General features: G+C 40.8%; 1 protein-coding gene across 3 annotated transcripts in view; it reads left to right on the top strand.

Moving 5' to 3' along the window:
• Window positions 1-23,777, top strand: part of MDN1 (midasin AAA ATPase 1) — a 132,679-nt gene that overhangs the window by 54,608 nt on the left and 54,294 nt on the right. For all 3 annotated transcript variants that reach the window (XM_040983773.1, XM_040983772.1, XM_040983771.1), the window contains exons 34-52: window positions 2,433-2,651; window positions 3,223-3,420; window positions 5,157-5,365; window positions 6,049-6,171; window positions 7,918-8,115; window positions 9,338-9,445; window positions 9,810-9,998; window positions 11,650-11,739; window positions 11,847-12,110; window positions 12,231-12,492; window positions 13,764-13,923; window positions 15,163-15,279; window positions 16,117-16,325; window positions 17,084-17,232; window positions 17,568-17,779; window positions 18,092-18,312; window positions 19,792-19,905; window positions 21,957-22,083; window positions 22,931-23,043. In XM_040983773.1, the coding sequence (XP_040839707.1) occupies window positions 2,433-2,651; window positions 3,223-3,420; window positions 5,157-5,365; window positions 6,049-6,171; window positions 7,918-8,115; window positions 9,338-9,445; window positions 9,810-9,998; window positions 11,650-11,739; window positions 11,847-12,110; window positions 12,231-12,492; window positions 13,764-13,923; window positions 15,163-15,279; window positions 16,117-16,325; window positions 17,084-17,232; window positions 17,568-17,779; window positions 18,092-18,312; window positions 19,792-19,905; window positions 21,957-22,083; window positions 22,931-23,043 (3,282 nt within the window). The remainder of the gene's footprint in view (window positions 1-2,432; window positions 2,652-3,222; window positions 3,421-5,156; window positions 5,366-6,048; window positions 6,172-7,917; window positions 8,116-9,337; window positions 9,446-9,809; window positions 9,999-11,649; window positions 11,740-11,846; window positions 12,111-12,230; window positions 12,493-13,763; window positions 13,924-15,162; window positions 15,280-16,116; window positions 16,326-17,083; window positions 17,233-17,567; window positions 17,780-18,091; window positions 18,313-19,791; window positions 19,906-21,956; window positions 22,084-22,930; window positions 23,044-23,777) is intronic.

The raw sequence follows: 23,777 nt of genomic DNA, 5'->3' as shown, positions 1-23,777 counted from the left end.
AAAAAGTTATGTACTTAATGAATTTGCAAAGAGAAAGACTAAGTCTGTCATTCACTAGTTCACTTCCCAAATACCTACAGTAGCCAGGACAGTGTTTGCCCTGTAGCCAGCAACAAGGAGCTCTATTACTTGTGCCTCACCAGGTGGCCACAAGAGCCAGAGCTGAGCCAATCCAAAGCCAGGAGTCAGGAGCTTCTTCCTGGTCTCTCTTGGGTGTGCAGGGTCCCAAGGCTTTGAGCTGCGCTTGACTGCTTTCCTTGGGCACAAGCAGGGAGCTGGATGGGAAGCAGAGCAGCCTGGGTACAATCTGGCACACATATGTGATCCTGATACATGCCAGGCTGCCGCACTGGGCCTGATTTTTTTTCTTTTTTGATGATTTATTATTAATTTATTTTAATTATTTATTTTTATAATCTTTACATAGCTGATTAGGGCATAAAGGGACAAGGACTAAAGAAGAGTGGGTAAGACTATTGTTTCTATATATTTTTTCTTGTATCTGGGGGTAGGGGAGAGATAAAGGGAGAACCCACACACAGCCTCCCACTCACCCCAGGGTCCCCAAAGAGGGTTACACTCCGAGGGCATATTTACAGAGAGAAGGTAAGACAAAGAGGAACATCTTCCATTTGCTGATTCACTCCCCAAGCAGTAGCAAGGCCCAAAGCTGAAATGATCAAAAGCCAGGAGCCAGGAGCTTGTCTCAGGTCTCTTGCCAGTGTAGGGAGGTAAGGCTTGGCCTTGCCCTACTGCTTTCCCAAGCCACAAGCAGGGAGCTGTAAGGGAAGTTGACCAGCTAAGGCATGAACCGGCCCATGCACTGCGAGGACTTTGACCACCAGGCCACTGCTCTGGACTCACATTGGCTTAGTTTATGTATATTTTTTCTTTGACCTTGATTGTTCGAAACTTAGATTTAATTCTAAGATTTAATACATAGGTTTTTTTAAATTATTTTATTCTTAGAGTATATAAAAGGTATTTACTTCATTCAATTTATAATCATGTCTGTTCAATTTATTAAAGTTGTGTTTCAAAAGTAGATTGGATAGGGCTCGGCTCAATAGCTTAGTGACCAAAGTCCTTGCCTTGCATGTGCCAAGATACCAAATCGGCATGGATTCTAATCCCAGCATCCCCGCTTCCCATTCAGCACCCTGCATGTGGTCTGGGAAAGCAGTTGAGGATGACCCAAAGCTTTGGAACATTGCAACTGCATAGGAGACCCCCAAGAGGTTCCTGGCCCCTGGCTTTGGATTGGCATATCTCTGGCTGTTCCGGCTGTTATAGCCACTTGGGGAGTGAATCAACGGATGGAAGATTTTGCTTTCTGTCTTTTCTTCTCTCTGTATCTCTTACTTTCCATTAAGAAATAAAATTGGAGAAGGGCTGGTGCCATGAGGAGGGGAAGGGTAAGCTTCCTACTATTGTGCTGTCATTACGTAAGGCCACTGGTTCGAGTGCCAGGTGCTACACTTCTGATTCAGGAGCATATCATGCTGCCAGGAGCTTCTTCTGGGTTTCCCACAAGGGTGTGGGGTCTCAGGCTTTTGACCATCCTCCATTGCTCCCCCATAACCCAAAGCAGGGAGCTGGATCAGTAGTGTAGCAGGTAGAACACAAACTGGCATGCATATTGGAAGCTGGTGCTTGGAAGTGGAGGATTAGACAGTTGAGCCACTGTGCCCATCCCTAAATTTACTGTTTTATGACATTTGTTGACAGTTATATTTTTAAGGTAAAATGTTTTATATTGATTTATAAGCTTTTATAAAAGGCTCTGCTTAATTTAAATGATACTGTTTTAATCTGTGAATTAGGTAAGGTGTATTTTTTTTTCAAGGCAGGTATTTTATGATATATAATTGTGAGCACTACACTAGTCACTAAGCATGAAACAAAGTGTGTGAATCCACTAATTTGCTGAGTTGAATGATGCAGAGAAAAGAAGACTTGAACTAAATGTCACTAAAAAGATGACATTCTTCATTATCATGAATGTAATACAGATGTTCCTCAGTTTCTGTTGGAGATTTAAGTTGAAAAAGCATTTAATCCCCAGAAACTACTGAGCATTAGCTTAATGACAGTTCACAAATCACTATGAGTTGTTTGCCCTTCAGACTGGTGGACTGGGAGTTCTAGCTCCCGGCCATGGCTCAGCATAGTTGAAGGAATTGTCCCACATAGTGCTAGCTCTTGTTAAGATGAAAGTTATTATAATTTCCACTGAATTCAAATGCTTTTCCAGCACTGAGAGATAGAAAATTTGGGAGTGAAACCACTGATAAATCAGGAATCTCTTTATTGTGTAGTAGTGGATTAAACAGTATCTATTATGAATACTGATTTCAGGCACGCCTGAGTGCCCCATTTCTGATTCAGCTCCCTGGAATGCGCACAAATGCCTTTGTTTTCTTTTGTCTTAGGGGTTGACATAGCTGAAGTGATGCTGGATTTCATTGATTGGCTGACCCGCCAGGAGTTTGGCCGAAAGTGCGTGGTCAGTATCAGAGATCTCCTCTCGTGGGTAAACTTCATGAACACAATGGTGAAGGAAGCTGATTCGAAAAGGCCAGACACCATCTCTACAGTCACATCTTTTGTTCATGCTGCCTGCCTGGTGTACATAGATGGAATAGGTTCAGGTATGTTGTCTGTTAGCTGGAGGAGGCAAGGTACCAGGGTAGAACAGAATGTGGATGGAAGCAATATGTGACTGAATCCTCAAGTCTTAAACTTAGAATGATTTTCCTTTTCTTCATGTTTTTTGAAAGGTAGTTGATGTAAAAGGTTTGCCACAGGCGTAAGATGATTGTGATGATTATGTTCTTGAAGCACTGAATAGGTCTTAATATGAGCAGAATTCTGTTAATGGGCTTGCATCATTTTGCTTTAAATTATCATAAAATTCAACATTAATGTTATGGGCTTTCAGCTGGGAAGATTAGAAATAAAACACGTGGCATTGGTACTCTTGTCTTCAGGCTGATTGGTCACTGCATGGCTGGAACGCTTTACTGAATAAGCTGCTGGTTAATGGATCTGAAACAAGTGGGATGGTGTCAGGTTCTTCTTTCAAGTGCTCACATGAGGAATTGCATGTGTGCTCTAGTTTTGCTGGGATCCACGCTCCCCAGGAACATGGCTCGGGCTCTTGCAAGAGCTCTAGTGAAGCTTGGTGTTGTGTTGGTTGACCTAATGATCCTCTTATTTTAGGGGTAACTTCCTCTGGGTTTGGCACAGCTCTCTTGGCTCGCGAAGAATGCCTGAAATTCCTTATCAAGAGACTTTCCAAGATAGTCCAACTTACAGAGTGTCAGAAAAAGGAATTGAAGATTTATAGCATGCTCAAAGCCAAAGAATTCACTGGGATAGATAACCTTTGGGGAATTCATCCATTTTTTATTCCAAGGGGTAAGAATTTTTTTTAAGAACTTAAAGTTTTCTCATAGATCAAAGATTTTTACTTTATTCTTAGTATGTTGCATTCATGATTATTTTTGAACATTATCTGAATTGGAATCTGACTTGATAGAATTGTAATTGAATGGTTCAAAATATATACATGGTATGTAAAGCTAAAAGAAAGCACAAAGTGTAAGAGATTGTTTTCTAGAAATACATTTGCTTATTAGTTTTTATCTATAATAAGAGCTTCCTGCAATAAAGCTCTATGTCCCAGTTAAGCTGTCAGTAAAATATCTTGCAAAAGGTTGTTTAGCCCTGTATCTGAACTACATGACTGTCACTGCCTTTTACAAAAATAAGCTTGTGAACCCTTGAAGGCAGATATTCTCTCATTCTTCTGTTTATTCCTGGCATTTGCCCTTTTTCCTGGTAGTCACAGGCACTCAGAAAGTGTCTGTAGACTGAGTGAGTGAATTAATAAATGGTTAAATGAGCAAGCCAAGTTCTGATGCTTATCATCATTCTGGCTTGGTTGCTTCTCCAAGCATTTTAATGAGAAAAATAAATGAGATGTCTCCTAATGAACCCTGTTCTTGTGTTGTTGCTCCCATTGCAGGGTCATCTGATCCTCTCCATTCCTCTCTCTCTGTCTCTATGTTAATAATTGCTGATGTACAGAGGTTCATTGGTAAACAATTCCATCCCAGACTTCTGACCAAAGAGATCACATATCCTTTCCTTCTCCCGTCAAAGTTCTATTATCTCTTAAAACATACTGTGTTTGGGCCCGGCGCAGTAGTGTAGTGGTTAAGGTCCTTGCCTTGAACTTGCCAGGATCCCATATGGGCGCCGGTTCTAATCCTGGCAGCCCTGCTTCCCATCTAGCTCTTTACTTGTGGCCTGGAAAAGCAGTTGAGGACGGCTCAAAGCTTTGGGACCCTGCACCCGCATGGGAGACCCGGTGGAAGTTCCTGGCCTCTGGCTTCTGATTGGCTCAACTCCAGCCGTTGTGGTCACTTGGGGAGTGAGTCATCAGATGGAAGAGCTTCCTCTCTATTTCTTCTCTCTGTATATCTGCCTTTCCGATAAAAATAAATCTTCAAAAACAAACAAACAAAAAACACATACTGTGTTCATCTTGATGGGCCTTGATGATGTAAGTGCTAAATCTCTTCCAAATCCACAGTCATAGTTTTCAGTGTTCTTATGTAGAATCTGTGTGCTCATATCTTGGTACTGGGCTAGTCTTGCACAGGTGAGGAAACAGATGGTGTCCTAACCCTATGCTTCTCAATTCAAATACCAGAATTTCTTCTGAGAAATATAGTAGCACAAGTGTTAAGTCCTGTGAAATTGCAATTTTTATTCTTGTGCTTTGGTTGCCATATGAGTTAAGATATGACATATCCTTAATTGTCTAGGTGATCCGGAAGCCTTGGAATTGCTTGGCTTTTAGTTACTATGAAAATTCATGTGCAAGTGTTTATAATCTATAATTCAAATCATTACAAAGTCAGAGATATTTATTTGTACTTCAACCTATGTAAATGTGTTTATGGAGATAGATCTGTGTAGCAGAGTTGATGAACGTATGCCACATTTTATGGATACCAGAGTAGGGAAAACCTGAAACATGGATTGTCACTACCAGTCCAATGATGCATTCTTAGAATTTGGTGTTGACATGTATGTTTGAATTTGTTACGTGCAGCTTACATGTGCCTTTGCTTTTCTCCTTGAAGGTCCTGTCTTCCACAGGAATAATATCACCGATTATGCACTCAATGCAGCCACTACAGCTATGAATGCCCAGAGGCTTTTACGAGCTACCAAACTGAACAAACCCATTCTTTTGGAAGGCTCGCCCGGTGTTGGCAAGACAAGCTTGGTTGCAGCATTAGCAAAGGCTTCAGGACATACTCTCGTTCGAATCAACTTATCGGAGCAGACAGTAAGCTTTACCATCTTGTAGTGGATGGGAATAGTTATTGGTGGCTTTGTCTATTTATAGAATTTCCTATGCTGTTATTATGTAATAGGTATTAAATGTATAGTCTCAAACGTTTCATGTATTGATGTGCTCTGAGTTTGTTGGTAGCTAACACCTACAGTAATATTTTCAGTTAGATGCTGTATTGTAATCATTTTATGAGAGAGAATTTCCTACTTTTCTATTTACTATAATTCTGTTAAGTTTTTCATTTTGAAAAATAACCAAATAGTAGAAATAAAGTGGCTTGTAAACGAACCTTTGAAAATATAGGGCAGAGCCGACAAATGCAATGTATCTTTTGTAATGGTGTCTAGGAAACAGGGCCTAGGAATTGCTATTAATGTTCTGGATTTTCTTCTTCTTTTTTTTTTTTTAAGTTCACAAATTAATGAAGGGAAGAATGAGAACTTTTAACCTAGAGCACCAACTCAGATTGAGTGATATGCATGACCATTGCAGTGAGAAGGTGCTTGGGGACCATGTGGGCTCCAGGAAGAAGGCAGGGTAAATGTTACAGATAAGGAAAAAGAGCAGGGTATAAAGCCCAAGTGCTTGTCATTTCAGGTTTAGGATCCTCGACTCCAGTTATTTTTCTGTGGTTGATAATACTGGCTTTTCTCCCTTTCTTCCCTCTTTCAAAGGACATCACAGACCTGTTTGGAGCAGATCTCCCTGTTGAAGGTGGTAAGGGAGGAGAATTTGCCTGGCGTGATGGCCCCCTGCTGGCAGCTCTGAAGGCAGGGCACTGGGTTGTGTTGGATGAGGTGAGGGCTTCTCCAGGACAGGGTCATTTGCTGGAGAAGCAGTCCTGCTTTCCATAGTTCTTGCTAAGTGAGCGTGCTGATGGCTAGTGAAGAAAGGCATCGTCTGTTGTTAAGAGAACCTCCACAGCTTCTTTTAAGAGTAAGAGAAGCCCCTCTGCGTGTCTAACTCAGAAACTCTCCTGCAGAAAACAACTTTACCTTAATTAGTTTAGCCTTCCTTCTCTGGAAGATCTGCTCTGTTTGTACTTATTTCAGAGGTGTTTTCCAATAACATCAACCACTTCTTCTGTGTTAGTATACTTGAGTAGCGGGGAAAGATAAACAAAATCATGTACAAATGTGACCAGGAGATGATCCGTGCAGTCTGTATATTGGAAGAAAAGATCACACTGTGAGGCATGGTAAATTCTGAATCTTTAACAGCTTCAGAATGAAAACAGCTCAGTTGCGAGCGTGCAGTGTTAATTCTGGAAAAAAACTGGAAGGATTTGTGGAGCTGAAATGGTGAGAGCAATGGAATGTCTGCAGATGCAACTTGGACTCAATCCAAGATCCAGGACTTGCTGGGTCCTCCATCAGAGGCAGAATGCAGAGCCATTCATGTAGAACAATCAAGGACCAGGTTCTTGCCTGTGATTTGCCTTGTAGCTTCTTTAGGCAAAGGAAGAGCCAGGTTTTAACGCTGAAAGCTACTGTTTACTGTTGTTTAGTGGAAATACATTCGAGGCGCACAGGACCTTCTGTATTTGAAAATGAACTTTAAAAAAGGGTTGTCTTTTTATTTGAAAGAATTAGAGAAGGAGGAGAGGATACTGATCTCTCTTCTTTTGATTCACTCCTGAAGTAACTTCAACAGCTTGTCAGAGAAGCCAGGACTTGGGCCATGCTCTGCTGCTTTTTAAGGCACACTAGTAGGGAGCTGGGTTACAAGTGGAGGAGCTAAGATTGGAGACAGCACCTGTATCGTATGCTGTCACTGCAGGTGGAGACATAACCCGCGCTGTGTATTTTCTGGTAATACACAGAAAAATTTATGTAATGTAGTGCTTGTGTAAATATTACCATTGAGGGTCTTGATTTTTTCCCCCATATGCATTTTATTGATTCATATTTTCTTTATTGGATTTTTCCTTCACTACTTAAACAGCATATGTGCCTCCCCAGCTTTGTGTTGTAAATTCAGCTTTCCTCATTTCTGATATGAGAACCCCTTGCGATTATTCTTGTTCATGGAACTGTTGGTGAATGTATTATGTCAGTGAAGCCCTCTTGGAGATTTAACTCAGTGTTTGAGCTGGGAAATTGTATAAAAGAACTATCAAACATTGTCTGTTCCTTGCATTAGTATTAACTCTTCAAAAAGTTAGAGCATGAAAATGAAAAGCTTGTATATTAGTAATTTTTTTTCGTAAATTCTTGTTTACAGCATTGGTCAGTAGTGGTGCACATATAGACACAGTAATTTTAGAGAAGATTGCAAGTTTATAAAATTAATTCAGTGCTTATTCACATTACTTAAGAATAATTGAGATACACTTGTGTTTATTATATCCAAAATCTTTTTACCATCTATTTGAATTAATGAGTAATAGGTGTGCCTCGACTGCATGTCTCAGAACGAGGGATGCTAAATACTGAGCTTTCTGCTAAAGATAAGCTACTTTGCTGGATATCATTCCCCTGCTGTTTTAACAATTGTATAAAACAGATAACGAAAGGTACATATGTTCTTTGTTCCCCCAATAGCTTAACCTGGCTTCTCAGTCTGTATTGGAAGGACTCAATGCTTGCTTTGACCATCGAGGAGAGATCTTCGTACCAGAATTGGGGATGACTTTTCAAGTACAGCATGAAAAGACAAAGATTTTTGGATGTCAGAATCCTTTTAGACAAGGAGGTGGGAGGAAGGGCTTACCCAGGTCTTTCCTTAACAGATTTACTCAGGTGAGATTCACTGTTGCCATAAAAACTGGTGGTGGCAAGGCAGGGAATCATGAGATGGCTGTGACCTGGCTTTCACGGGCCTCACTGTGACAATGAGAGAGGACCAACTTAATGGCTCCCTTTTCCTGTCTCTATGTGATGTACATTGATGTAACTGATTTCTGTTAATCACTGTTCTATCGGCTTAAATCACTTGGTTATCAGAGGATTGTAAGATCATTGTACTATTTAGGATTCTGTTGGCTGTCCTCGGGAATGGAGCACAATGTTTGACCTTTCCTAGTTCATGTGATTTGTTCAAATGATTAGGAAAATTTCACCTTAAAAGTTACATATTTGAATTTGTAAACAGTGAGGTGAGAAAGCTAACATGAGTAAAACTCCAGTATCACATCAATGATTATGTGATATTTTTAATTTTTCTTTGTAGAAGGATGTGTCTATGTTTATGCTTATTTGATTTTAACAACTGTTTTCTTCTACTTGACTACCTGCGGTACCTTATCCCTTGGAGTTTAAAAATTGGCTAGTATCTTTCTTTTAAGAGCATTTTATTATGAACATTTTCAGTTGAAAGGTTCACTGAATTTTTCAGTTTTAACACATTTATATCTACCATCCAGTGTTTTGAAGCTATAATATTTTGTACGTAGAAAGGTTTGAAAAGCTAAGTAAAGAAAAATTGCACGTCTTTTTTTTTCTTGAGTATAATTCAAAAGAAATCAGTGTATTTTTAAGAGTTTTTTATTTTATGTAGGCTTTATTTGTCTATATGAAAGGCAGAATTACAGAGAGAGAACCAGAAACCTAGAGAGAGCTCTTCTGCCTACTGGTTCACTCCCCAAGTTGCCACAGTGGCTAAGCTTGAGCCAAGTCAGAGCTAAGATGTTTGCCTGGGTCTAGCTCTGGATCCCAAATGCTTAGGCCAAGTTCCACTGCTTTCCAGGTGAATTATCAGGGAGCACCTGGGATCTGAATCGGCACCCATATGAGGTGCTGGTGCTGTAGGCAGTGGCTTCCCTTACTGCACAACAGTGCAAGAACCAGATTTTACCTTTCTTCATCCTGAGAATACACTAAGAGAAATGTCTATAACTAAAGATCATATGTATTGCTTAAGCATTATTATTTAGTGTTAAAAGTTTCAGGTAGTAAGACAGGGATATCATTTCTAGAATGTTACAAGGAAAAATTAAATTTCTTTTGCTTTTTAATTTTAAAGGTTTTTGTGGATCCTCTTACAGTAATTGACATGGAATTTATTGCCAGTACTTTGTTTCCAGCCATTGACAAAACTATTATTAAGAAAATGGTCGTTTTTAATAACCAAGTAGGTACCCATTCGTTTTACTTGTTCTTTATTGTCCTATCTGTACAGGACTATTCCCTCAACGTGGTACTCTGCCAAATCAAAGTTTATTTTGAATAAATCACTTAGGATTCTATGAATTTCTTGTGGAAGGCAAGCTTCTCATTTGAATGGTACAAGAATTCATTTCTGTGTTGTAAATTTCATTAATAATGCTTATAGAATATTTCTGGCATTTGGAAATCTTATGTAGAAGAAAGTTATCTGAACGAAGCCTGTGGACTTCTGACCCAGATTGCATACCCCCTGTGGTACATTGGTAACACTGACTGTGGTACCTGGCAGCAGGATATGTTTCCCTTATTTTTCCATATTTTCTTTCCAGATTGATCACGAAGTGACTGTTGAGAAGAAATGGGGCCAAAAAGGAGGACCTTGGGAGTTCAATCTCCGGGATCTTTTTCGCTGGTGTCAGTTGATGCTCGTCGACCAGTCCCCTGGTTATTACGATCCTGGCCAGCATGTGTTTTTGGTCTATGGGGAAAGGATGAGAACCCGGGAAGACAAAGAAAAGGTGAGTTTCTCCCTTGATCTTTGGGTTTCTTTTCATGTGAAAGTTGACTTCTTCCTAAAGAAGGGAATGGGCATACTCATACCAGTTACACCAAGCCTTGTCAAGCTGCTTGCAGTTTAGGATTTAAGGAAGCATGCCAAATGTTCCCCTATCTATTTTCTCACAGTATAAAGTAGTTTACTTTGGAGGATGCAGTTAGCCTGTTTATCTAGATCTGCATAATCATAAACCTCCTTTAAAACAGTAGGGTTCCATAGTAATAAACAGCTAGGTCTTCATCATCTGGCCAGGCACAGAGGTAAGTAAGTGACAGGAGACTCAGAGGCTTTTTGCCCTCTTAGTAGCTGTTATCTTTTTTTTTTAAGGTTTATTTTTATTGGAAGGTAAGAAATACATAGAAGAGGAGAAACAGGAGGAAGATATTGTATCCTCTGATTTCACTCCCCAAATGGTTGTAATGGCCAATCCAAAGCCAGCAGCCTGGAGCTTCTTCCAGGTGTCCCATGCTGATGCAGGGTCCTAAGGCTCTGGACCATCCTCGACTGTTTTTCCGTGCTACAAGCAGGGAGCTGGATGGAAAGTATGGGTGCTGGAACACGACTGGAGCTCACATGGGATCCTGGCATGTGCAATGCTAAGACTTTGCCCCTAGGCTACTGCTCTGGGCTCTGTAGCTGAGATCTTAGAAGATGAAAGCACAGCCCCTTCATTTCCGGTATCTGGAATTTCCACTGGTTTCTCAAAATAGTTTTGTATTATGTGGCTATTCTTTTCTTGAACTCAGAATTTTATGTGTGTAGCTTTTTTTCTTAATATTTATTTTATCAGAGAATTACAGCGAGAGTGAAAAAGACAAAGAGATATTGATTCATTTTACAAACAGCTGCAATGGGCACAGCTGGACTGGTCTGAACCTGAGAGCCAGAAGCTTCTTCCAGGTCTCTCCTGTGGCTGCAAGGGCCCAAGGACTTTGGCTATTCTTGATTATTTTCCCAGGCCATTAACAGGGAACTAGATTGGAAGTGCAGCTGGCACCTGAACTGGTGCCTATATGGGATGCTGGCACTGCAGGTGGAAGCTTAGCTGGGTATGCCATGGCAATGGCATATTGAGTCTATCCTTATAATAGATGGCTGCAAGAGGTAAAGGAATTATGATTTTTGCTATGTAGTGAATCTCTTAAAAACATAAGGAAAAAATGAAAAGAAAAAGGATAAAAATAAGATACAGGGAGTCTCATCACTTTGCTTGTTTCCTTCTGAAAGGTTTGAATGATTTGGTGGTGTGGGGCTGATGTTGTGATAGAGCAGGATGAATAGTTGGCATGAACTTGGCTGCTTCGCTTTCCGGCAAGTGCTATTAACAATGTGGGAAGGCAGCAGATACTGGTTCAAATACTTGGGCCTCTGCCACTCAAGTGAGGGACCAGGATAGAATTCCTGGTTCCTGGTGGTGTCTTGGCTTAGACCAGGTATTTTAGCCATTTGGGAGGGAATCAGCAGATGGAAGACTTTGCTTGCTTGCTTGCTTGCTTGCGTGTGTGTGTGTGTGTGTGTGTGTGTGTGTGTGTGTGTGTGTGTGTGTGTATGTAAACCTTTTAAATAAATAAGCTTAATTTTTGTGTGTCTTCGATTTTACCATTTTCTTTTAGGTCATTGCTGTATTCAAGGATGTATTTGGTTCAAATTCTACTCCATACCTGGGGACCAGACTGTTTCATATCACTCCCTATGATGTCCAGGTGAGGAGAGTAGGGTAAACCCTCTACTTAACTGAAAATTTTCTGTTGCTTATTCTGCCTACCATCCTCAAGTATATTCATGGGTTCTCACTGCTGTTATTTTTCAGCTAGGCTATTCAGTTCTTTCCCGGGGCACCTATGTTCCTCACCCATCACGCAGACCCCTGTCACTCCTGCATCAGTCATTCCAGTCATTGGAGCCGATCATGAAGTGTGTGCAGATGAGCTGGATGGTCATCCTTGTGGGTCCAGCCTCAGTGGGCAAGACCAGCCTGGTCCAGCTTCTTGCACACTTGACTGGTCACCCACTAAAGATCATGGCTATGAACAGCGCAGTCGATACCACGGAACTTCTGGGTGGATTTGAGCAGGTAATATTCTCTCTATACCTTTTTTTAGGCCAAAAAAAAAAAAAAAAAAAAGCACCACCCCATGATCGATAGAGGGTCTTCTGTGTCCAGTGGCTAAGTTATGTGCTCTCCAAATTGTAGGTTGATCTTAGGCGACCTTGGAAGCAGCTGCTGGAGAAGGTGGAAGACACAGTGAGGGCCCTGCTGCGGGACAGCTTGCTGGTCAGTGCTGATGATGCTGAGGTAGTGCTGCGAGCCTGGAGTCACTTCCTCCTGACATACAAGCCTCAGTGTTTTGAAGATGGTGGCAAAGGCATCACAGTGGAGGTTGTCAATAAACTGGAAGCAGTGTTACTGCTCATGCAGCGGCTTAACAATAAGATCAACTCTTACTCCAAGGCAGGTGTGTATTTGAAGTATGTATTACTTTTTGTGAGAGGTACAAGTTAAGTATACATCTTGTAGTCCCTCATAGCCAGAAACAATTGCCCACTGGATTTTACTTGTGATATGGAAAGGGTCATACAACAATTCTAACACAAAGGAATCAATGAAAAATCTTTAGCCAAAGGCTATATGCACCATAAGTTACAAAGCATTTGACAAATTCTAGTTGTTAATGACAGTTGCGTGATGTAGCCAGGGTAAAGGAAACCTAGTTTAATACACTAACTACATTGTGCCAGCGAGTGCATTCCTTTTTTATTTTTATGTTTTTTTAAGATTTATTTGGTGCTGGGACAATGTCATAGCAAGCTATCCTTCTCCCTGTGGTGCTGACATTCCATATAAGCTGCTCTGTTTCCGATCCAACCCCATGCTAATGGCCTGGGAAAGCAGCAGAGCTTGGGCATGTGCCCCTGTGTTGGAGACCCAGAAGAAACTCTTGGCTCTCAGCTTTGGCGCAGCCCAGGTCTGGCTGTTGAAGCCATTTGGGGAGTGAAATAACAGGTGAAAGTTCTTTCTGCCACCCAGTTTCTTCATAATTGTGTCTTTCAAGATAAAAAAAATAGATCTTTAAAAATAAAAGATTTACTTATTCGAGAAAGGTAGGGATGAGTTGAGAGGAGAAAACTTTGTTCTGCTGGTTCACTCCTTGGAAATGATCTCAACAGCTGGGGGCTGGGCCGAGCTGAAACCAGAGGCTAGAAGCTTCGTTGGGGTCTTCCATGTGAGTACAGGGGCCTGTCCACTTGGACAAGCTTCTGTGGCTTTCACGGGTTATCAGGCAGCTTGATTGGAAATGGACTCAAATAGGTGCCTGTATGTGATATTGCTGTTGTAGGTGGTTTCTTGATGAGCTATACTGCAGTACCAGACCCTGAGTACATTTCTCATATGATAGGAGAAATCCAACAATAGGTGGGAGATGTCTTTGTGCTTCTGTTACAGTTTCTTAAATTGTAACAGAAATGTCTTCATTGTTTCACCCTAGCATTAATCCAGGAGCTTTTAGCCATCAATTTAGAAAGTAAGAAGTATTTTTTTTTTTGTCCAAAACATTTTTGCTAATGTGTGATTAAACAGGAACCTCCCCCCTTCCCCTAAGATCCTAGTATTTATTCTGTGATGTAACTCACAAAATTGAACTGCAGTTGTTTCAATAGAAGTTTTTAAAATTGTATTGATTTCTAATAAGTGCTATGGATGCTTATTTTGTCTGTGATATTTCAGAGTTTGCCAGACTTGTGGAAGACTTCCGAAGTTTCGGGGTGAAGCTTATGCAGTCAGCCAGTGGCTGTAGCCAGGGCACTTTTGAATGGGTAGACAGCATGTTGGTGCAGGCCCTGAAGTCTGGAGACTGGCTGCTGCTGGACAACGTTAACTTCTGCAAGTGAGAATCTTACACTTGATTGCAAATGGGCCTGTTTGAAATTTGTGGTTATCAATCTCTTGTCAAAGTAGAAACCCAGGTTGAAGCACCATCCTTTTTTTCCTGTGTCTTTTCATTCCTATTTGTCTTTATTTTGTTTGAAAAGCAGAGAGAGAGAGAGAGAGAGAGAGCGCTTTATCATCTGGGATTCATTTCCCTTATGGCTACAGTAGCCAGTTGTGGGCCAGGCAGAAAACAGGAACCTGGGTCTTCATTCAGGTCTCCGTGGTGCATGGCAGGGACCCAGCTCTGTGAGCCATCAGCTGTTGCTTTGGAAGCAGAGATGGGACTCAAATCCAGGTATTCCTGTCTGAGCAGACATCTGCTAAATGTGTCTCAGTGATGATGACATTTCATTGGGTAGGTCACTGTTGATTCTGTGTAATGTAAAATCCTGTGTGGGATCCCAGTGCGTGCAAGCTAGGGACTTTAGCCGCTAGGCTACCATGAAGGTCCTGGAACTTTTTTTTATCTGGAGTATTTGACCTAGAAATCTAGCTACATTCTTTTAAAGTTCACCACTTTTTTTTTTTTTTAAGATTTATTTATTTTTATTGGAAAGTCAGATACAAAGAGGAGAGACAGAGAGAAAGATCTTCTGTCTGCTGATTCACTCCCTAAGCACCTGGAATGGCTGGAGCTGAGCCGATCTATTGCCAGGAGTCTAGAGCCTCTTAAAGGTCTCCCACACGAGTGCAGGGTCCCAAGGCTTTGGGCCGTCTTCGACTGCTTTCCCAGGCCACAAGCAGGGAGCTGGATGGGAAGCAGGGCTGCCAGGGTTAGAACCGGCGCCCATATGGGATCCTGGTGTGTTCAAGGACTTAAACTGCTAGGCCATGCACCAGACACTCTAGCTACTTTGTAAAGGATTTAATAACATTAGAAATGGTTGGAGAGGATTGAGGAAGGAAAGGACTGTAACTGAGGGAATTTCCTATCATTTGGCTTTGTTTCACTTATATCAGCAAATATTTCCTGTACTTACAAGGTGAAATGCATTGGGCGGGCAGTGTGCTTTGGGGAGTGAGGAGACTAGTGTGGACATCTCCTCTTGCAAGAGATCACAATTCTTAATGGGATAAATGGTCCTTATTGAGAGAAAGAAGAGGGTCAGAAGCAAGCAGGTGGGTGCCTGTGTGAGAGGCTGTAGTATCAAGGTGATGTGCCTGTGTGTCCATCTTTTGAATTCTGTCTGTGCAGCCCATCAGTGCTGGATCGTTTGAATGCGTTGCTTGAGCCTGGAGGCGTCCTCACTGTTAGTGAGAGAGGAATGGTAGATGGATCTATTCCCACGATAACACCACATCCCAATTTCAGGTATTTGTAACTTTTGTGTTTCTGCCAAAGTATCTGACAATGGACATGTAGTAGTACCTCTGTGTACATATTACTCATCTATGGAGCCCTGCGCTGTTTGCCTCCTTAACTCAGGTAACAGGTATTTACTGAGACTGTAGTATTTGCCAGACACTGTTAGGCTATGAGGATGCAATAGGAAACAAGCAGTGAGATTTCTCCTTGGCTTGGTGGTGTAGAGTAACCAGGAGTTGCTTCCTGTGGACCATGACAAGAGATAATGACAGTGTAGACTTGTGGTGAAATGGACAGGACAGCCTGATGGTCCTGTGGTTGAATCATTGCATGAAAAACGGAACCAATTACTGAGAAAGGTAGACTGGCAGAAGAGCAGGGCTGGCATGGGGAGTGTCAGCAAGAAATAAGGTAGTAGACAGGCATATATGTTGTCAGGTGGATAGATATGAATAGATAGTGGTGTGAATAGGCATTGGATATATGAGGCTAATGTTTACAGGAGAATATACTACTTTTCTGCCTTCTGCAAATTAGAATTATGAATTAGAACTGGCCCCAATTTGGGAACTCTGAAAGTGAGATTTTTAACATTCTCAAATAGCAGTACATCCAATACATAGCTCTGGGGAATTAGGATTGCAGACTGATGGACAGGCCTGATGCTGCTGGGAAGCAGAAAGAAGGAAGCAGCTGACTACAGCACCTTGGGAGGTGGTGGAGCCTGCCTTGGTGAGCTCCTTGGATCTGGGCCTCTGTTAAGTTGCTGTCACTGACTGTTAAGAACTATGGCACTGATTGCACTGATATTTATATTTTTTCTTTGAATTGCCATTTTACTAGACTTTTTCTTTCAATGGATCCTGTTCATGGAGAAATATCCCGAGCGATGAGGAATCGTGGACTTGAAATCTACATTTCAGGAGAAGGAGATGGGTGCATCCCAGACACTCTGGATCTGAAAGTCCTGCTGCACAGTCTTGGGTTGGTGGGAGACAGTGTATGTGACATCCTCTTGGCTCTGCACACAGAGATCCGAACTACTGTTACAGGTGAGATGCTTTACCTCAGGGCTTCTGCAGGGCGTCTGCCCTGCTAGTGTGGGTTCTCATATTAGTCTACCTGCAAGTGGAAATTAACAGAACAGCCTATTTTAAGTGGAGATGTCAAGTTTATAAAGACTCTAGGCAGTTCTAATACTTGCACTCATAGTCAGGAATATTCGTAATGTTTGCCTACCCTACATCAAGGTCTTCATTGCCTTCTTGAAGTTGGAATAGAGGAAACTGAATTCAGACAGATAGGTGTGACTTCTAAATATTCAGCTTCAGAACAATGAAATTCTGTATTGACTGTTATGTATACTGCTTGTTGTCTGCTAGTCCTGAAAGTATCAGTGGAAGGCATGTGTTTCTAATCTGTAGGTAGGGCTCAAAGAATTTAACAGGCCAGTTAATAGTGACAGTTGTAATTTGAAAGTAGTTCTGTTGGGTTTTAAATTTTATGGTCCTTTGTGAGCCCTAGCTTCCTTTTGTTGTCTTCACTATGTGTTGGTATTAGATCAAGGGTAACTGTGACCATACCTCATGTGCTTGTGAGGAAGTATCCCATGATACACTGCACATAGCCAGAGTTAAAGGGAGTGGGTAACAGGAAGAAGGAATGCAAATGCTTGTATATGCTAGTTGTGCCTTTGGAAGACACTAAAGTATGTGGTTGCGTTGTGTGAAGTTTGATATGATAATTTACCAGTTTTATTTGTGATTTTGAAGAAGCAATTTCTCACAGCTGGCAAACATTTTCTTGATAGGTTCTCCAATATTGTCTGTGTCAGCCCTGATCCAGACAGCTGTGTTTATTGTCCAAGGCTTGCAGAGGGGCCTGAGTTTGGTCAGATCCTTTTCGGAAGCATGCTGGACAGTGTATGTCCGTTCCCAGCATTCCTCAGCAAACCAGAAGGTACTAAGAATTGTCAAATACCTGTGAGGTATAATACCATACATTATTGCTGAGACAATTTTTGCAGGTGGTAAATTTAATAATCTGAAATAGGTGACCACCTTAGTTTCGCTTTAGTGGAGATAATGATCTTGTTAGTTTTCTGGAAAATAGCTTAAATGTAAATATTTTCCTGAAACTTTCCTACCGACAACAAAATAAAGTTCAACTTGTTCATTTGTGCTTTGAAGAATGTAATTGCGAATTGTTATGAGTTATCATGGCCCTAAAAACTCTCATGCATTGTCTGCTAATAACGCTTATATTGGTGCTGTGTTGTTATTATCTCCTGCTAGCTTGTACAGGCCTTACTGGAGAAGCATCTTGCCACTCTTCGAGCACATGAAGCCTGGGGAAATTCAGTTCTTGCTATGGGATTATGGCCAGATTCGATGCCCTCAGCTCTCTTTGCTACTGAAGATTCTCACCTCTCCACAGTTCGAAGTGATGGGCAGATCCTGGCATATTGCCTCAACAGGTTGAGCATGAAAACCAACAGCTGGGCAAGGTCAGCCAGCCTCTACCCGATGTGTGTTTGTGATTTCTTGGCTTGGTTTTGCTTTTGCAGTAATAGGACACCACACATACACCCAGTGTCTTTGGAGGCTGGTTGTTCAGCTATCATAGTGTCATTGTTCCTTATGATATTGTTGTTTGTAATTGACTAGGGTTTGTATTGTAGTTGTCTTCCTTTGCGGGGACTCAGGTTTTTCCTTTTTATCTTTCTGATCTAATGTTGTAAAACTACTTTCTTAGTTCTTTGAAATGTGAAATAACATGTTATTCTAGTAGTAATTATGTCCATTCCAATAAATTTCAGGAGTCAGCCTCTTACCTTGCCAGACTTGGAGAAGATCATGCAGTCTCCCAACCCTGACAACCTGAAGTTCAGCGTAGTGGAAGTGGATCCTTGCTGGATTGATGAGCTGGATGTTTTGGCCATGGGTGTTAAATTGGTCATTGAAAGAGCAACCAATCAGGACTGGATGCTTAGAGTTAAATGGCTTTATCATTTAGCTAAGAACGTACCACAGGGGCTTGGTAAGTAAGGAAGCCTAATTTCAGTAATGACGGAATTTATATACACTTATTCTGTAAATGCTTCAGCACCATTTTATTTCATATTTCCACTGTTATAATGGTTACTGAGGGAATTCTTTACAGAGATTTGTGACCTAGCATTATTCTTTAGATACTTGAAATTAAGGAGAAAGACACACATAAAAATTAAGGGTAAAGGCTGTTCTTACATATATCATAATAGCTACTTTTGTTGCCATATAATACTAAGGCATTTCAAATTCTCATCACTAAAATTTGTAAGGAAGGTATATGCAATTCTGTTACATTATGTTAATTTTTATTATCCACATTTTTTGCATAACCATTCTGCTTGGAGACTATGTTGTATGTGATGTGTTTTCTTTTTGTTTTTAAGATTTATTTATTTATTTTTATTACAAAGTCAGATATTGAGAGGAGGAGAGATAGAGAGGAAGATCTGTTCAATGATTCACTCCCGAAGTGAACACAACGGCTGGTGCTGTGCCAATTCAAAGCCAGGAGTCAGGAACTTCCTCCAGGTTTTACTTGTGAGGATCTTGAGGCTTTGGGCTGTTTTCAACTGCTTTCCCAGGCCGCAAGCAGGGAGCTGAATGGAAAGTGGGGCTACTGGGATTAGAACCGGCACCCCCCGTATGGGTTCCTGGCACGTTCATGGCAAGACTTTAGCTGCTAGGCCACTGGCAAGCCCGGGATTTAATTCTTAGAGATATCTTCTGATTATTTCTAGACCAAAAGCAGATTGTTGTTTGAAAGTAGAACATCCAGTACACAGTTACCCTTCTGAGGTGCTGGCATTGTAGGCAGTGGCTTAACCTGTATGTCACAATGCTGTGTCCTGCATTAACTAGCTTTTCTAATCTCTGCGAAGTTTCATATAAATCAGTGAATGTGTGTCTTTGATACAGAATTTGTATATTTTTTGATACATTTATTTTAGAGGAGTCTAGAGAGCACACCCTCATCTGTTAGTCTGCTTTACAAATAGAAGGGGTGGAGTGTCAAAGCTAAGAGCCATAAATTCAATCCAAGTCTTCTGCGAGTAGGGGAACCTGCCTGCTTGAGCTACCATGGCTAGCTCCTGGGGTCTGCATTAGCAGGAAGGCTGAGAGGTTCTGTGATGTGGAATGCTGGCTTCCCACATCGCATGTGCCCATCCTGGTTAAATATTTTTATTTGCATTGCTTTGAATATAATATAAATAACGTGTTTATAATAAATAAGTGCCTGGGTATAGTCGCTATCTACTGAGAGCTATTAGTATGAATAAATGTGTGTTTATTTATGTTAAATAAGCTATATGATTGAGTCCTCTTGTCGTATCAGCCACTTTTCAAAATTCTCACATGTGAGTCAAGGCTATTTGGGTAGTACATCTGTGAAACAACTTCATCATTGCTGTAACTTCAGTTTCACTCAGCTGCTAGAGTCAAATGTTTGTTTCTCCATCCTCCATAGAATCAGTGCAGATTCATCTGGAAGCCAGTGCCACATGTCTCAGAAATTTTTACTCCAATTCTCTCTCATCTGGGATCAGCAGTATCTTCAAAATATTACAGCCAAATGTAACAGGTAGACACTTGATTTTGATTTCTGGGTCTCCTCAGTGTTTTGGAAACTTGTCCATTGTGTTTATGGGGAAATAGCATCAGAGTTTTGACCATTAAAATACTTTGTACAAGTTTGAGAATATCCCAGGTGGAAATTAGTTTTCTTTATTTGAAATTGTTCATTAGCTTGTAGTTTATGAAAGAGGCTAATGAGTACAATGTAGTGTAAAGAACCCAGGAGTTAGAGCATTGATCTCTCATCTCAACTCTGCCACAGATAAAGTTGGCAGTGTTTCAGTTCATAATTTACACTTGTATTTGAAAACTAGGGAAATTGATTTCTTACTGCTCTGATGTTGCTTCTACTATTAACAGGTAGAGTTTTAAATTTGACTTTCTGAAGGGTAAGTTACACAGAAGAGAGAGAGAAAGAGATATATTCTATGTGTTGATTCACTTCCCTAATAATCACAATGGCTAATACTGGTCTGGGCTGAAGCCAGGAGCTTTCTCTGGGTCTCTCACGTGGGTGACATGGGATCCAGACATTTTGGCCATCTTTTGGTGCTTGCCATGGCTATTAGCAGGGAGCTGAATCGGAAATAGAGCAGCTGGGACTTGAACCCGTTTGGGATGCTGATGTATCAGGCAGTGGCTTTACCTACTAGGCCACAGCATTGGACCCAATGAAGCAGTTCTAAAAACTGAAAAAAATGATTGTCTAGGTAAACAAGTTTCTTTTCTTAATACAGAGAGCATAAGTATTTGATGAAATAATAATAAGCAATAATGAGGGTAATGGGGCATTTCACAAAGAGATTTTTGCCACTTCTTCATCCCTCCTTTTTTTGTTGTTATTCAGAATGTGCAGATAACAAGTATTTCTGTTGGAAAAAATACATACATTGTTCTAAATTAATTGTTGTTTGTACTCTAAAGGTACCAAAAATACTGAAGGTATTGAAGTGAATGTCAAGAAACCCAGCAATAGAGTAGACTGCTATGATAGTTGGGCTGTTGCAGAACTCAGTCCTAGCTTTACAATGGATAGGATAGACGCAGAGTGGCAGATGCTGCTTGTCTTCTTTGGGAACACATGAGTTTTAACTGCATTTTCTTTTTCAGTTAGATAGTGCTGTCTGTTAATTGGGCTTTAGAATATGTGTTCTTTGCTTAAAAGTATGTTTCTCTTCACAGTCCTTCCTTGGTAGGCTACAGTATGGTGGATGCTTTGAAATTTGAATGCTCTACAGAACCCTCCTGCACAACCACCTTCATCTAGATGCTCCCAGGGTTCTTGTGTACTTTACAGAGGACGTGTCCAGTCTGAGCCGAAGGAACACGAGACAGCAGCCTTAACAGCTGCTGCTGTCACAGTGCTTGTAGAGATATTGCCTTTAAGAGAAACAAAAATTTTTTTTAGGAGATTTATTTTCATATTCATTTGAAAAGCAGAATTACAGAGAGAAAACAGAGACAGAGATCCTACATCATTTGGTTTACTCCCTATCTGCAATGGCCAGAGCTGAGCTGATTAGAAGCCTGAAACTTCCCTTAATTACCCCCATGGGAGTACAGGGCCCAAGGACTTGAGCCATCCTCTGCTGCTCTCCCAGGCCAAACATAGAGAGCTGGATTGGAAGTGGAGCAGCAAAGAAACAAACCAGCGTCCATATGGCATGCTGGCCCCTGAGTTGCATTTGTTTTTGAAAGTGGACACTGAGGTGTTATTCATTCTGCCATGTAAATTTTTTCATGGCCAATGGTGGTGGGTTTAGTAATTGTACCCAGAAGTTCTTTTCAGAAGTGTTTTGAGGTTGTGAGGAAATGAATTCATTGATTAGAGCTACTTTGCATTTGGAAAGGAAACTGTAAAAGATGTGGCTTCCTGCATTTCTCCTATCCTAGAATGAAACCGATAGCATTTCCTTGTCCATCTCTGAGCCAGTGTGAAATGGTGAAAACACTGAACTGAAACATAGTAGGGAACAAGTTTTAAGCTCCAAAATTCTCTTGTTCTATTCTTTTCTTCTTTTTTCTTTTCTTTCTTTTTTTTTTTTTTTTGTAAACTAGATGAGTTTGTGGTTCCTCTGGACCCCCGATGGAATATGCAGGCTTTGGACATCATTAAAAATTCAATGGACTTTGACCCACAGAAGGAACCGCAGCTGTTCACCCTTTTGGAATCTGAGGCAAACAAGTAAGTGGCAGGTTTCTTTGGATCCTGTTGGGTTTACAGATTCTACTTTTCCTTAGACTGTCAAAAGCAGCTTGTGTATATTTACTGTATGTAAATACCAAGAAGCTCAAGGGCATTAAAAATGAGTGCCTTCAATCTTGCTAATTGTTATTATCTTAAAGTCATCCTTTATCAAAAGATTATTCTTTTTTGTGGTCTTCCATAACCTCCCACTGTGAGAAATCCCTTATTGTTTTCTCACATGTCCTTCGCTCAGCCATCTGTTATTTCTCAGCCATTTTCTACCTTCAACTTACACTCGTATGTAGATGCAGATAATTATCAGAATGATCCTTCCTCATTTTTAGTGGCTAGTTGATATTTCGAAATTGGCTGTCGGTGTAACTAGGTTTAGAAATCCTTTTAAAATTGGAATATAGAGTACATTATCAGGAGATATACTATTAATAATTATGTAAATGGTTGCAGTGAGTTTTCAGAAAGCGAACCTTGGGAGTGTGGTGCAAACTTGCACCTGAGGCTGCTTTGCCTTCCCCTTAGTCTCCTCCCCAGGTAACTTCCACCCCAGAGATGAACTTGGTGATGGCTGCTTTGAAGAGCTCTCAGGACAGTTTGTAACATCATGGCAGAGCCAAGGAGTGAGGCTTGGAAGCCTGTGTAGACCTAGCTTTGTCTCACTGTCCTTCCTCTTCTCCCACTTAAACAGCCATTGTCTGCACCTCGTAGAGGCAGGAAAAATGGCAGGATGGAAATAGAAGTTCTCAGCTTCCCCAGATTCAGCTTATAAAGGAAATCATTGAAGGTGTTCCCAGCCAGTCACTAACCTTGTTTTTGAATCTTCTTCCAGGACCATCATATATCTTGATAGGGAGAAACGGATATTTACTGAAGCCAACTTAATTTCTGTTGGTGTTAAAAAGCTAAATAGTGTTTTGAGAATGTCTTTTGAATTCCATAAAGGTAAGAACATTGGTCCGTACGTTCTTTAGTTAGTATAGCATGGCATAATGTTGCTGACATTCAGCAGCAGCTACTGTTTATTGATTCTTGTTGATCTGCTGGCCTTTCTGTAAACATATAGGCTTCCTTGTTGTGGCTGCCAACCACTGCCCAAGCCTGGACTCGGCACAGAGCCTCAGCTGAATGCATCTCAGGTGTCCCATCTCACTTGCAGTGCCCTGTGAGATAGATGCTTATGTCAGCAGTGAGGGAAGGGAGACTCGCAGGTGCTAAGTCACAGCGAAGCCAGAACTTCCCAACTAGCCCTGCTGGGCTTGGTGCACATGCAGAAGCATTTGATTATAGGAAAGAACATTTTCTCATCTTTTATATTTGTTTCAAGAAAAAGATATCTGGCTGTCAAAGTTCCAACTTTATAGAAGTATAACTTCATTTCTATAGAAGCAACTGTTAGTTTCATTGATACTTTTTTATCTTTTTAACTAACCACCCATATGCATTTACACTTGATTTTCTTTTTGTGTTCAAATACTTAAGTATGTATTTTCATTTCATAATTTGAATTTTTCATAAATAATTGTTATATCTATAGGTATACTTGGCTTATTTAAACTTAGTAATAGCAAGCATAGATTCTTTTTCAGTTCCACATTTGAGACTTGAACTTTGTGTTGATATTGATGTTAAGTTCCAGGCTTAATTTATTCTGAAAATGTCATGAAATTAATCTTAAC

Source organism: Ochotona curzoniae, unplaced genomic scaffold (genome assembly GCF_017591425.1).
Source record: "Ochotona curzoniae isolate NIBS_2020 unplaced genomic scaffold, NIBS_Ocur_1.0 contig_3819, whole genome shotgun sequence".
Taxonomy (NCBI): Eukaryota; Metazoa; Chordata; class Mammalia; order Lagomorpha; family Ochotonidae; genus Ochotona; species Ochotona curzoniae.
This window is presented reverse-complemented; position numbering and strand designations above follow the sequence as displayed.